The following is a 15,820-nucleotide window of genomic DNA, read 5'->3' as shown; positions in this document are numbered from 1 at the left end:
GTTTTTGTTTTTCCAGGTCTTTTGTGCAGGAATATCTCCGCACATGTTACCATTAGACATTGTTATATTTCTTTCTTGCATAGCCAGGCACCATTTCACTGCCAATTTTTGGGCTGTAGCTGATGTAGCAGAATCTTTCACATCCCTTATACACGACAAATTCAAATCACCACAGCAAATGATGTTGGGGACCTATTGCTCACTGTTGATGACATCAATTAGGTCCAATACTGTGTTCATGAATTTATATGTGCCAGCTTCTTTATAGTGCCAGTATAGATTGAGTATGTTAAGCTGGGTTTTTTTCCGTGGGCCTTAGATGTTGCTTCAACAATTGTATGTTGAATGTATGGTGTATGATTAGTGGCGCTTTTTTCCACCATCGTTATTAGGCCAGCAGATGGACGACCCTTTTTTCTCGCTATGGCTGGATTCATGACTATATCATAGTCATCAGACATTGGGCATAGAGTCAACCAAGTTTCCTGAAGGCATATCACTGTTTGATTCAGAGAGCTTTTTTTAGATTCATTAAACAAATGGGTAAATCCTTGAGTGTTCCATGAGAGGACATTCATATGTGGGCTAGGAGTGTCTGAGCTGCTCAAAGAGAACACAAGATAATATTTCCCAAGGCACATGCCATATATTCTTAGATTAACTAAAAGAACAAACAGTCTTTGAAGAACAGGTGCAGAATATGAGTAAGCTTAAAGACCTCATAAGGAATGGATCAAGCAGGTTCCTAGAGATAGTAAAAACGATGGCACTCACATTAAAATTACCTAAAATCCTCATAAATACAGGGAGAAATAATCCTACCCATTCCCATGGTCAGACGCTTCTCCAGGCAAAGAGTGGGTGGTAGATCTCCCTCTTCTGAAGGTGCCTCCTTGTGAAATGGTCTCCCTGCCCCCCTCAAGCTTGAGCCGGACCACCTGAAGTTCCGGAAGCAGCTCGATACCTTGCTTTTCTCCTCTGTTTTCCCTCTCTCCCTCCTCTGCTGACCTACCTCTCTGCTGCACCAACTGGTTGCCTGGGTACCCTCAGAGCCTCACTGGGTACCAGGCTCCTCTATCATCAGTCTCCACTGCACTGCCTCCGTGCCTACAACGCACTTAGGGGCTGTAACTGTAACCTCTACAGTCCCCGGCCTTCTTGCACTCCCAGATCCGCGCTGCCCTGGCTGCACTTACTCAGAGCAGTTGCTGCCCTGATTGCATTTCCCACCTCCTGCTTCCTGGCACTCCCCCCTCTTCATTTCCCCCTGCACTTTGCGCTGTAGTACTTGCACAATCTGAATGACACAAGGTCTAGTAAGATCGTTTGTCTTGTCCTTCTTCTGTCTTCCCTACCCTGTCTTGTCGCGCCTTGAAACACTTGTGTATCGGCGCGTTATTAATGACATATCATATCATTAAGGCATTAGGCAGTGATGGGGTATCCTCAAAAGAAGATAGGGGATACCATATGTCTTATCCGATGGCTCCATGATATTCTCCTGGAGGTTGTGTCCCCCATTTGATCCTCCCTCATATAGCCGCCCCTGGGGTCAGGTTCAGGTAGCGGCTGCAGTCCCCTGGCCACATGGGGAGAGGTCACTGCCAGGAAAAGAGTGATAACACCATCAGATTCATGACACTATGCATGTCTGTAAATATAAAGGGAATTTATATAGCGTCAACCTACCTATTAAGCAACAAAAAAGTATGAGTCTTCAGAGACATTACGATGGGGAGAACTCATGGAGGGGAGGCAAATTAAGAGGGTTCAGGCCATGGTGTATCATTCCCACATAAACACACCTTCAGATATCCTTGTAGTTGCAAATTCCTAAAGGGGTCCGTTGTGAGTTAATTCTTACACAGTTGACCTTCTTTCAGCCAATCAGAATGTTTACAGTGCAGTCGACAACTGCTGGTACTGAGAGCATTCTGAACATTCTTCAGAATGAGAAAGGGAAACAACAATGCAACTACCATTTGTTTCAACAAGAGAATTCCATTCTGGCGGGAGCTTTTTTGCAGCCACAATGCTATTTAACACCTGAAAGAGAAAAGGAAAATATAGGAACATGATCTCACTTTCTTATGGCGAACCTTCAAGGATGCTGATGTGCATGGTTTAGGATGAACAATCGAAGCTGCTTACTTGCATAGGTTATTCAAAACTTTCCAAGCTGTCTGTGTGCATTGCTCATATTAAACATTCTCTGTGTGCATTGGTAAAAACAGCATGTGCCGATAACACAGTAAGCAGGCCATGACATTCCTTTGGATTCCTTTGCTTTTCCTGATATAGGCATGACTCGAGATCCATCAAAAATATGAAGCAAAGTATGGTATGTGATATACAAACATTTTCTAAGGAATGCATGAAAAATTTAGAGCTCTTGGATAAACTCTGCTGGCTGATTGTGCATGTTCCATGATAATGATCAAGTTATTATAATTTGTTTTTAAATATTGCAAGGATTTTGCCAATGTTTTGAAAAATGTACCCTTTTCCAATGTCCATGCACACATCTATGATCTAAGGGGACTGCTCAGCTTCTAGATACGCCCATATAGAAGACAATTGTTTTCTCATGCTCTTGGCTGCCTTTACTATATCTTGCCAGTTCACGCTTGCAATGTGCCGAGAATTCTGCTGTTTTGCAATAATGGCAGACATCAAAATATGCACTTTGTCTTTTCTCAAGTAATCTCAGTTTTACATGTGCTATCTAGTTCCACAGCATTAGGATTCTGCAATTGTTTCATTAAATGCCATGAAACCAATTTCTGAGGGGGGTTGTCAAAGAAATTGTCAATTGTAGGTATAGTAGTATGTCCTTATTCATAATTTTCAAATATTACACACGTATGCATGCAACGAAATATTGTGTACTAGTGCACTAGCTTGCCAATTGCATAACATATCAGGAAATACAACCTGTGGTCAGCATAACTGTAGCTTCCAAATATATTTCTGCATCATATATATTTGTGTTCATCATTTCATCTTACCACAGATCTCAAGGATAAGTCGGATTACATCTTCTTTCTAAAGGGAATAAAAAGAATATGAGTTTTCATTTATCTTTCGCTTTTTCAGTACAGTGAAGCAAGTCTTTGTAGCTATGCAGTGCCAAATAAGGTTTACTTTGCAAAATATATCCAGGGAATCGGATGAAGAGGACCGATTCGAGCCACAGATGTCTTTGCCCTTCTATCATCCTGCAAACATTTGTAATAAGGTTGGATATTTGTTCTGGTCTAGTTGCAAGTTTATATTGCAAATGCAAAATATAAAAAGGTGAAAGCATTTGCTCCCCACCTATGTGTCTTAATGCTAGGAGTACCACTAAGTTAAATCCAAGGTTAAGAAATGTTTTACCCAATCGTCCCTTCGTGCCACAGATGGGTTGGACCTTCACTCAGGCTTCATTTGACTGGGAATACTGACAATGTATACTGTAGTTCCTTTACAGCAGGTCAGGTCAGGTGGGCAGCACTAAGGATGCAGGGTTGTTGGGAAATGTAGTACTCTCTTGGGAAGGTGACAGCATCCCAGCTGGACTCTCTTATCTCTTGCTCTCCCACTGTTCAATAACAATTCACAGATTTTCTGACGGTAGTGGTGGACATCATGGTTTTGCAGATAAATGCAGTATATGAACGTAAGTGCCTTGTCTGCAGGCTGTCTGTCTCTCCCTCACTCTTGCCACTATCTACAGGCCTCTGGACCTAACCCCCTATTCCTCTTGGAATGGGTAAACATCTCTTCCTCTCTCCTGGCTTCCTCCTCTAAACTTCTTTTCCTTGGGGGATTTTAATATCCATCTCGATTCTCTGGATTTGGCCACTGTACTCTTTCGTGACCTCTGTGACTCTCTTTCCCTCACAATTCTTTCCTCTGGCCCAACTCACTCTTCCGGACACACCATGGACGCTCTCATCTCATCTGATATCTATTTCTCCAACCCTCTTACTACTCCTCTCTCCTGGACTGACCACTCTCTCCTCTCTTCCCATCTTGCTTGCTGGCCCCCTGACAGTACCTTTTACCACACCACCAGTCGCCTTCTCCGTCATTCGACCGATGAAGCGTGTGTCAGTTGATGCCTTTGCTGCTACCTGCATCCTCCCTCCCACCGTCCCCTCTGAGTCTTCTACCGACTCTTGCCCCTACCATGAGGATCGCATGAAGCCTGCCTCCAAATGCAACTCTTGGTATGTTTCCGACTTGGGAGCTCTGAAACGCAAGTGCAAAGCTGCCGAGTGGAAGTGGCAGACCTTATGTACATCTTCTGACAAACTGGCCTGCCTCCTGCTCTAAAGGCAATATCATCTCTCCATTCGAGAGGGGTCATGTCCAATCCCTGCATCTCTGGGACAACTAATGACACGGCTGATTTTCTCAAAATCGGCAAGGAACTTGCCAATCCTATTGCAGTCTCCTCCTCTCCTCTTCCCTCCAAGACCCTCTGCACTACACTTGCCTCCCACTTCTCCACCTGTCCTCACTGTCATCTACTCCTCTCCCCATCACTGCTCTTCTCTTGCCTTACCCCTCTTACCCTCTATTTTCACCTCATTCTCTCCTGTTGCACCGGATGAGGTCACTAGAGTAGTGTGCTCTATGAAAGTCTTCTCCAATCAGGTGCTCCCTTGCTCTTCCAGAACGGTGAAGGACAATATCTCCTCACTTGCCCCATCCTTGGCTGACCTCTGCAACCACTCCTTTGCCACTGGCTCTTTCCATTAACCACTCAAGCACTCTCTTGTGTACCCTCTCCTAAAAAAGCTGTCTGCAGACCCTTCATGCCCGGCTAACTATCCCTCGATCTCTATCACCCCTTTCTTGGGCAAATGCATGGAGAAGTTGTTCATCCCCAACTGACCCACCACACTGAATTGACTAGCTGCCTCCACAACCACCAGTCTGGCTTCAGAGCATCCAGAGGCATGGAAACTGCTCTCCTGAACACCCGTGAGGACCTGCTCTTAAACCTGGATTCTAACTCTCCCTCTGTTCTGATCCTTCACAGTCAATCACACATCCTCATAAATCACCTCTGTGATATCATCACGGACCGGGTACTGGCGTGGCTGACTTCCTTCCGTTCAAAACGACCCTCCCAAGTGAAACTGAGACATTTCCTTTCCTCCACCTCACTCTCTACCTGTGGTGTCCCTCAGGGTTCTAGCCTATCGCCATGGCTTTTCAACATCTACCTTGTCCCACTTGATCTCCACCTTCTCTCCTCACTTCAGTGTTATGCTGAAGACACTCAGCTTTCCTTTAAGCTTCCATCCTCTACATTCTCCCCTTCCTCTCTCATTCCTGACTGTCTGACTGCCATTCAGGCATGGTACTCCATTAATGATCTCTGCCTTAATGCCAGTAAAACAGAGATCCTTCTCATTGTGACACCTGCTCCCTGTTTCCCACCCTCCTTGGGTCCCGTCACCCTCTTATGAGGCTAAAAATCTTAGGGTCATCTTTGACTCCTCTCTCTCCTTCTCTCTGCACATCACGGACCTTGCCAAGAAGGCCAACTTTCAGCTCAATCTCCTCAGAAGCTTTCTCCATTTCCTCACCTTCCCCTAGAAGCTCAATGTCTCCTGAGGTCTGGTTCTCTCTTGGCTGGACTACTGCAACAGCCTCTTCCTCAATCTGCCTCTCTCTTCTGTTCACCCTCTTCAACTAATCCAGACTAGGGTTGCAAGACATATCCTTGGCCTCAAGCCCGGGGACTGCATCTCTCCAGCCGTAAAATCACTCCACTGGCTCCCAGTAACTGCAAGGATCGAATTAAAAACCCTTTGCATCATCCACAAGGCTCTGTGGGGCCTGGGACCTCTATACATCCAGATTTCTCTCCCTAAATACCTCCCTGCTAGAGGTCTTTGGTCCTCTAGTTCCAACTCTCCACTGGTCAGACGCTTCTCCAAGCAGAGACTAGGAGGTAGATCCCTTAACTCAGCAGGAACTTTCCTCTGAAATGGCCTCCCTTCCCCCCTCAGACTTGAACCGGATCTTCTTAAATTCCAGAAACATCTCAAGACTTTCCTTTTCCCCTCCTCCGTCCTACCTCCCTCCCGTGCTAATGTTCCTCTGTAGCTGCAAATGGTGCCTTGTCCCTTATGAATCTCATGGGGGCTAGGCCCTCCTTGACCTGTCCCCCCTCAGCATCCCTACCAGCACCTATCATTGGGTACCCTTCATGGACTAGCTCCACCCTATCCATCACACTTTTCCCTCTCCCACTTCCCCTGCACTTTCCCTTTGACCCCCTCAGCACTTGCTCAGTTCCCTAGGCCCCCCACTCCTGCACTTCACCACCTCACTCACCCCCTGTCCCCTCCCCACCCATGCCCCCTTCCTCCCCCCTCCCTTGCACGTTTTGTCTCTGCACTTGCCCAGTAAGAATGCCACAAGGCCTAGTACCACTGTAACTATTGTGTCTTTCCTCATCCCCCACCCCCATCCCTTTTTTGTCTTGTGGTGCCTGGAAACACTTGTGTATAGGAGCCATATAAATGTCCAATAAATACATAAATAAATATGGCATGCTGCTTTAAAAGCACTACCATGTTACCTCACTGAGAAATGCATATGCTTACTTTTGTATCCCACATTCCTTTAAATGTTTAATTCTAAATATGATAAGGAGCTACCTGCTGAGGTTCATGTAAAGGAGGCATGTCATGGATGCAAATCCTGGAAATATAATCCCTATCATGTTATCCTTTAGAGGTGGTTGTAATGGGTTGTGTTGAATTGGGAATACAGTAGCATCTGATCTTTTCAATGTCAGAGAATTGACGCTGCAAGCTATTTTTAGAGTACTCAGATTATCATTCAATAAATATCTTTCTTTTAGATCACACAATTGTAGTAACATTTGTAATGATTTTCAGGAAACAGAATGATCTGCTAGATGAGAAGAGAACAGTCTGAGGCATATCAGGGAGTATGTGCTACTGCTCATTAAATGTCCCATCCCAGCAGTGTGAACATCATAGTCTCATTAGGATGGAGATGCTTCAGATTAGTAGCAAGTGCTGGGGGAGGTTTTGGTCAGCTATTGGAAGCTGCCGCCAAACCAGGGCTGCCAATACTCCCCCTGTCATCCTTTTTCTTAGGCACAATGGCCAAGAAAGGTGTACCCATCCTATGCTAGTGTGCATGCTGGGGGGTGGCCAGGACACCTGGATGTGGCGGGGAGTGGGATAACTCCCACCAGCCTTCTAATTTGCGGGATGCCACCTTCTTCACTGTTAAGTGCCACAAAGCAGAGATACAGCATCATTCTGGCAGTCTGTAGAACCCTTCTGCTCTAGTTTTACCTCCAGAAGGGCCTTTTCCTTCTTGCCGGCCAAGGCCGACAACAGGCAAAATCAGTGGTCAAGAAATAGCATGTAGAAAATAATGCCTTGCTACCACCTGGATTCAAATAGGAGCCTAACAAGATGGGGCAATAGCACAGAGCCTAATATTTTAATTAGTGATAAACCTAGAAAACATATCTCACTAAATATTTAATAATGTTACACTTGCACGAGGCTCCTCATAGATTTCTTTCTGATGATAGAATTGCAATATGCCCTGGTTTTCCTGCTTATACAGTCACATGTTGTCTAACCCAATTTATAATTTATTAATTTTGGCATGTATAAGTGCCGCAAACAAAACTTCAGTGTATCAGAGCGTACTACAGCAATTCCAGTAGACATATCATGCAATTTCAATATGAACTAAAGTAAAAGGGATCAATGCACATAAAGAATAAAGAATAGACGAGGAATTCCACCTCCCCACCCTCTATGAAGCCATCTCCCAAATAGCAGACAGATCAGTAAAACAAGCATGAGCAGACATTAGTTACACAATGTTAACAGCATCTGAACTGCAATAGAGAACATTGTACTTTTGTTGCAGTGATTAAAGTACAATACTTGTGGTCTTCCTGGCAAAGTTATACTTAGGAACTCTTTGCAAATATTGCACTCTCAGATAAACAAGTTGATATTGCAGCATGCTGATTATAGAAAAAGACAATTTACTTACTAAGGATTCTTTTCCCACAAATTCCTCATCTTGTTAGATTATCCCCCAATGTCAGCTGCGTTTGGAATAATTCAACAGGGGGTCGCAGTGCAGCTCAGCCCCTCTTCTCCTGCTCTCGTGTGCCTCAACTCCAGCACTCCTCGACTCCCAACGTGATGTAGCCTGTCCAACTTATAGTGTGCACTATGCCCCAGATCTCAGTTCCCCTACTTTTTCCCCTCATTCTCAGCATTCTTAGCAGCTGAGGGAATCAATTCCAATAATTGGAAAGAAAAAGCACCCAAACCATAAAAATCCAGAAACATCCACATTTTTATGTTTTTTTGTGTGGCCTAACAAGAATTTGCATATCTTTTTGTTTTTTGTTTTCCTCTTTTTTAATTTATTTTAAAAGGCACCCCATAGGTTGGTCAACAATAACTAACTTGTGCAATCGCGCACAACTCCCGCTTAATACTCACCCACATAAAGCCAGAAGAAAGGAAGGGAAGGAGATGAGGAATCTGTGGAAGAAGAATCCATAGAAAGAGCATTACCAGTAATTTTCCCTTCAAGGGATTGCATTCTCCCACAGATTCCTCATCTTGATAGACACCCAAAGCAGTAACCAATGCAGTGGGGGGATGGAAGCTCTAGACCGGGAAACTTTGTAATACCACTCTGTCATGACGTCTACCCCCGGGGATCCAGACCATGTCCAGCAACCCCAGAAGCAGGCATCAAGTTATTTTGGGCAAGCCCAAAAACCCCTGCTAGGGGCTGTTTGGGTGCAGTCCTGGCGCCTATGGTGCCAGGCTCATATGGAGAGTCAGTCCTGGCACCATAGGCGCCAAGCTCATAGAGTAGAACTTACCTGATGCAGACCATGCTGCAAGAGCTCCAAGCCAAATGAGGCTTGGGACTATTTTACCTAGGGACTATTTTTTACTCGGGCGGGGCTGGGGAGGAATACTTACCTGGGACTACTTTGGAGGCTATTTAAACCACACCCAAAGAGTAGCACATGCTTCGTGTTATTCTGCATCCAGCAGCGTAACGCTCACTGTGCCTGCATGTCTGCATCCAGCCTTCTGCCACGCCCGCCTTGAGTTTGGAGCTCCTAGAAAAAGGGAGAAAGAAGGAGAAAAGGTTAGAACAAGAGCAATACCTTTGATCCTTACCTGAATTCCCGATCCATCGCGCCTTCGAGCTGGAAGAAAGAAGTTATTTTATGCGTGTCGCTTCGCCTGCTGCAGCGCCGCGCTGAACTCACCGGCCTTCGCAGCATCTTCACATTCCACCGCATCCTCCTGCATGTTCCCGCCACATTCCGGCAACTAAGGAGTAGACGAGAACAGCAAGGTGAGCCAAGGGAATACACAGAGGAATATTAGTAACCCCCCCCAAAGACTTACCTGATTTTACCACCGGGGGTACTATTACTCTTCACGGGTCGGCGCAGCTTCCACTGCATCTTCGCCGAACCCCGGCCCCTAAGGGGAAACAAAAGGACAGCAAGGTGAAACAAAGAAACTATCAAGGGGAACCCTCCTCACCACATTAGACTTACCTGATTTTACCGCCGGAGGTATTATTCCCCGAGACTTCATACTTTCTCTCAGTGCCTGAATAAGGGAGAAAGCAACAGGTTACATATTGACATTATTTATCGAACTGTGTTGGAAATACAAATCCTTACCAGAATATTACCGTTTGCCACGAGGAACTCTTCGCTAGGGTCAAGCTGCAATCTGCAAGGAATCGGACAAGAGTGAAAGTCAGGCATTTGAACGCTTACGAACTACATACTTTTAGGAGTCAATATTGTTCTGGAACTCACCAATTCCTTCGAGCCAGTGAAGCAACTGGTTATCAACGCGGCCCTGCGCTCAATGCAGGATGGAGAGCTCATCTTTTCAAACCATCAGGCCAAGCAAACAAAGCTAGGTGGGCCAGTCCAGTCCGTCATCTCGGCCCTACGCGTCACATTGGTGGAGACAGCAGCTGTCCAGTTCAGATCAACGCCTCTGTGGGAGCCAGGTGAGCGTAACACACTCTGCGGTAGTGAGCATGTCTGCTTGTAGCCAAATCCAGACCATACTGTTTTTGCAAAGGTGTGTAAAGAAACCCACTTGGCAGCCTGGAAGCTATCCCTTACAGGAACTCCCCCTTGTAGAGCGGATGAAGCAGCCACTCCTCTCATAGTTTGGACCTGGATACCCAACATAACTTCTTTTCCTACCTTCTTGCAACACTTTTATGCAACGAAAAATCCAGCAAGATATTGTTTGCTTGGTCACTGCTCATCCCAGTCTTAAAAATGCAACAAACAGCTGGTCTTCCCGGCAAAAAGGGGATTTCTTTGCTAGGTTTGCCATGTGGGTCGGAGCTACTGCCGCAGGGTCCCTTTTAAATAAAGAACATTTTCCCTCCTGCTTACCACAATGATAAAATGGGGACACCCCCGCAACTGCTGACTCCCGTTAATGCACCCAAGGAGAGCGGTGGACACCCATGCAACCCCTACTAAGTTTGGGCGCAGAAATGGGAGACTGCAAAAGGAAATGTACCAAAGACACCGTAACCACTTAGTCGCAGTAACGTGGTCGATATTTTGGTACCTTTCTGTTTCGGACGGTGGTCACTGCAGCACGGCAATGCAAAGGGACTCACTTGTCGCGTTCGGCTTTCCCTCCTATCTCATTTCACTGAGGTAAGTCTTGTAGGACAAGCTAAGGATCCCCCAAGTTCCAGGCCATCAACGCAGAACGGCGACATCGGCAGCACAGTTGCCCAAACTCAGAATTGGTCATCCCAGGGCACTTCCAAAGGCTCTTCTTTGCAGGGTACCAAGCAGACGTCAGGAATGGATGTTCCTTCCACTCCATGGGTCGCAGTTCCTTCACAGGACTGCTGAAGATTAACAGCAAGACAGGGCTCTTCCAGAACAGCAGCAGAAGTTGGTCACCAGGCCTCCTTCAGACAGGTCTTGAGTCTCCTCACGGGTCTCACAGCTGGATTGGAGTCTTGGCTCCTTCAGGCTTTTCCAGGATCTCTCTAGAGTGGGTGCCGGGGTTCTCATTTTATCCCAAATCCCACGTAAGAGCAGAAACTCCCACTAGCCAATTGCAGAACAAGCCCCACACACACCCCATCAGTGGTCCAATCAGGATCACTGGTGGCGGGAACATTCATGCATAACACTCAGACACACTGAAACCAGTGTGTGGATTAGGACCAGACAGTCCCAGCCCACATCCTGCTAGCAAACACACATAGCCCTTCAGTAGCCTGCAAAAAGCCTCTTCTTTCCCAGACACTCGAAGTCCATATAAGTGTAGAGATGGAGCCAAGTACCCCCACCCAAAGCTCCTCCACCAGGCTGCCTCTATGTTGGCAGCCAGAGTGTGAGATATGTGCATTACCAGTAAGAATACCTATACCAAAGAGAATCCTGGAAGTAAGAATACCATCGAGAAAGCCTTACACGCATGCACAACAGTATGATGGCCATTTGAATGAAATCCTGGAGGAAGTGTGAAAACTGAGCAAAAGGGAATACTGGTGACGTCATGAAAAGCAGAGCAGATGCACCCAGAAGAGATGCAGAGATGAGAGTACATAAATATTCTATAAGCTCTAAAGAGGAGGTGTTAAAGATGAGCAACATTTCGGGCTTGAGATGAAGAAGTTCATGCTACAGAAATAATGAAGATGATATCCAGTCATTTTATAATTGTACAGATGCAGTAACGCAAGTAGACAAAGTATTCTTAAAGACTATCAATGTAGTGAATAGTTTGAGGCGATGCGCCAACGTATATACATAGGAAATGTAAAGACAATGAATGATTCCACAACGCACTTTAGCAGAGCTGGATCCAGTGAGCAGAAAGACTTTTTCAGGGTGTCGCAGTTAGAAATCGGGAAAACTTAACCATGGAGGTAAATAAAAGAAAGGCTTGGTTGGATCAACACCAAGTCAAGGCCACCGTGGGCCTGGATGTGCGTACAAACAATTTCAGAACGTGTGAAAAGAATAAACCTTCTGTCTTAAGTGAGGGGCAAGAACGTTGAAGACGTCAGAGGTTCATCAAATAATAGTATTTTAAATGCAGTAAAACTCGAAAACATGATCTACAGTCACGTGGTCAGATGAAAATAGACACTATGATGAGCTGTATCGAAACTATGAAGACAGAGTATACTATACTCCCTCGTATTCTCAAGCACAGAGAACATTTCCAAGGCTGAGTTCAAAGCCTTAATTGACTAGTAGACTGCAAGAGTGATGATAAGTGCCAGGGCCAAGTTGGTGGGAAGCTGTGGTTATGACCAGCACACCAGCACCAGTGTGCCAGCCTGCGTGCTACTTGCGTAGGTGGAATATTACAGGAGTAGAAGGGTGCCAACTAATTATAGAGGGACACGTAATAAAAGAACCCTATAGTTTGTATTACCAATGGGATGTCGTGTATTTGACGACGTTCGTAGAAATGTGCACTAGAGGAGGGCTTAGTTGCCCCACCTGATGTTAGACACCCAATCACCTTCAATGACAAGTATGGCATGTATACCTAGATGTTCCCTATCACCATCCCAAGTAGATTTTTGTAGTTTGCAACATAGATTGACGTCAATGATGATGAGTTTTTATTATATAACCTGCTTTTTTATGTGTTGCATTCAGTGTGAAGATCGAGCGAACGCGTTGATGTTCGTTGTAACTCCCTGTTTTAGATAATTGATATTAAAACAGTCGCACTTCACCAACTTTGAGTCAGTTTTGATTATTGATGTTTGAGAAATATTCTGCATCCCCATCTGTCTCTAAGAATTGCTGCCTCGTCTTAAAGGGCTGGGTCAGACACCCCAGTTCATAAGGATTTTCGTGGCCTCACAGATCAGGAAGAAGGCTAAGAGACAAGATGGCCAGAGGACACGCGAAAAACCTTTTCACATGGCCATGTTTGGTCACTAGCCACAGTTACTAGCCAAACGCAGTAAAAGCGGTAAGGCTAAAACAAAAAGCACCACAAAATTGTTTGAAGTCACTGCTGCCAACAGCTTGTCCATTTAGAACACCTAGATTAACTGAAAATCCTCTTACTGTTAGTCTAAGGCAACAACAAAAAAGTATACCCCGTTGTACTGCATTGTAAGATGCATTTTACAATGAATAAAAGTTACCACAAGTGATAAAAAGTTACTAAAAGTAGCAACAAAGTAACTAGACTAAGGGAAACAATGTTTTCCAGTACTGACAGCCTGAAGGACATGTCACTTTCCCCATAAGAGATGAGCAAAAGACAGTGTAGTGAAACTTAAGACTTCACTGCACTGTAAAAAGTACAGGTCAGAATCAAAAAATAAAACCAAAAGGTTTGTCGTCCATTAAAATGGAAGGAAAGGTGCAGTAAAGATAAATCTTTCATAAGAGTAAGGTACTACTATAAAAAGCTTATTGGGTTGAAAACAGGCATGATCGTAACCTAACCATTCTCTAGGGCCCAAGTGGATCGCGGGGTAAATTCAGTGTCGCTGTACCTGGATTCAGTTCTTGATGCGTCAGTTCGAAAGGTGATGCGAACTGATCAGGCTTAGTCTGGCATGAAGGATTGTGGAGGCCCTGGCAGCAAGCGGACATCAGGTAGGGTGGAATGCGGATGCCCTGCGCAGTTCAAAGGAGGCGGTTCAATGATGCAAGTCAGCGCGGTCCCAAGAATGCTTCACAGTTGACCAGACCGAGCTGGGCTTTGGCCACTGCTATTGGTCAGCGAGTGACGCTGCAGCAGGTTGAGTCAGTGGGTGACAGTCGTTGAACCAGTGATTGAGGTGAGTAGATGTGCAGTCATTGAGGCAGCGGTACTCGTGTTAGTTGGACTAAGATGTGGTTGTAACCCCCGGTTAGAGTAGAGGAGTGACCCACCAGTGATTGGGTTCAGTTTCCGACATTGAGCAGTCGCTTTAGCCCTAACAAGTGGCATGCTTCACTAGGACAATATGAAGAGTTGAGCTGGATTAGATACAGTGCAATAGTTTGCTGGTTGGAGAAACGCAGACACCAGCGCTAGTGCCTTCCCTATTGTTAACAATGAAGGGAACATAGAGTGACCGGTTTGGTGTGGGAGAACAGAGAGCTTCGGCTGGTCTGGCCCAACAGTTGCTGTGGGGCCTTCGCAAAGGACTTTAGGACATGATTCTCCTGTTCAGGGTCTGCTCTTCTGTCTCAGAAGATCTGTTGTAAAGTGGTTGGTCCTAGTCCACAGTACCGGTCACTCCTGATGTTCCCTGGGAGTGCTTAGAGGGCAGATCTTCCTTCTGTCTTGGACGTCTCCTTCTTCACCTCCGGGGGAGGGCTTTGGACAGTGCAACTGACCCAAAAGAAATCCAGGTGAGAATGCTTATAACGTCTCTTCGGCCTTAAAGAATCCTTGAGGAACTGAGGGGACTCTGCCGAAGGGGTGCTTGGCCTCTTCTTTTAAGGGCACCAGTCCTTAAGTGATTGGCCTAAAGCTAGCCTGCTTTAGGGGACCAAGATCTGCTCCTGGCTGAAGTGGACATTGCACTGTAGATCTTTCACCCAAAGTGCTTTGCTCCATAGGAAGTGGAGGAGACAGGCAAGGGAAAGGGCCCTTCTGACCTGAATTCACATTCCCTTCCACAGCAGAGCTAACTCACAGGAGGGGACACATGTGCCATTCAATTGGGATGTGGCGGACATGATCATAAGTATTGCCATTCACTATGCCTAAACTCAGGCATAGATTATTCTTAGATATTACCCTGCCACCAGCATGGGGTACTTACAGGGGGCATACCCTAAATGTCACCCCTGTGCTGCAGTGACTTTGCTGTTGCTGCAGCTGTCGAGTGGCAATCTTATGGCCTTTGAACCTGCCCTGCACCATGAGCAGAGTGACAAAGGGGGATATTGTTAGCAGATTACATCTTTGGAGTAGGAATCACCCACATCATTTTGTGTACTAATAATATTTTTTTTTAAACAGGGCCTTGCACTCATGCCAGATGGAAATTCCTCACACTCTGAGGTATGCAGCCCTTTGCAGGGCTGCCAACGTTCTTACGGCCCTACTGATGCAATGTGCTGCATCTAGACCAGCCTGAAGGTCCTTGCAAGCTGCTTCCTTTCCATCACTAATGATGTCCAGGAAACTGTCTCTGACCTTGCCCTCTGAAAAATGCAATGGCTACTCCAGCATCACATTCCAATGTACATGGAAGGATTTCACAAGTGCACAGGAGACAATCACTGCCATGCAATCACTGAGGAGAACCATCTCCGGTTCCGGAAGCACCTCAAAACCTTCCTCTTTGCTTCTGCTTTCTCTCTCCCTCTCCCCTGCTAAACAGCTAATATTCTTCACTGAAACTGCACTGATTCTGCAACTGGACCACTCTTAACGGCCTCGGTCCTGGGCCCAGCCACTCTCCACCTGCACTGATGCCCTGGAATCCCCTCTGCACTGCGGGACTGTCTCTGTATCCCTACAGCCCCCCCCCCTTTCCAGCACTTGTTCAGCACTTACCTTGCACTTGCCACCAGCTGGCCCTATTTATTTATTACTTTACGCCACTTACCTTGTACTGCACTTCCCCCCCTCCTCTTCCCCTTGCACTTTTCCCCCTCCCCCACCCCTGCACTTGCGCGATCTGAATGACACCTGGCCTAGTAGGATCGTTGTCTGTCTCCCCTTGTTCCTCCCCTCCCTGCCTCGTCGCGCCTTGAAACACCTGTGTATAGGCGCGTTACAAATGCCAT

General features: G+C 46.0%; 1 protein-coding gene across 3 annotated transcripts in view; it reads right to left on the bottom strand.

Moving 5' to 3' along the window:
* The window catches only part of COL28A1 (collagen type XXVIII alpha 1 chain), a 1,696,952-nt gene that overhangs the window by 320,141 nt on the left and 1,360,991 nt on the right, over positions 1-15,820 (bottom strand). For all 3 annotated transcript variants that reach the window (XM_069648530.1, XM_069648529.1, XM_069648528.1), the window contains exon 31: positions 3,009-3,045. In XM_069648530.1, coding sequence (XP_069504631.1) covers positions 3,009-3,045 — 37 coding nt within the window. The remainder of the gene's footprint in view (positions 1-3,008; positions 3,046-15,820) is intronic.

Source organism: Ambystoma mexicanum, chromosome 2q, assembly GCF_040938575.1.
Source record: "Ambystoma mexicanum isolate Mex_15411 chromosome 2q, UKY_AmexF1_1, whole genome shotgun sequence".
Classification (NCBI taxonomy): Eukaryota; Metazoa; Chordata; class Amphibia; order Caudata; family Ambystomatidae; genus Ambystoma; species Ambystoma mexicanum.
Note: the sequence above shows the minus strand (reverse complement) of the source record. Positions and strands in the feature narration are given on the sequence as shown.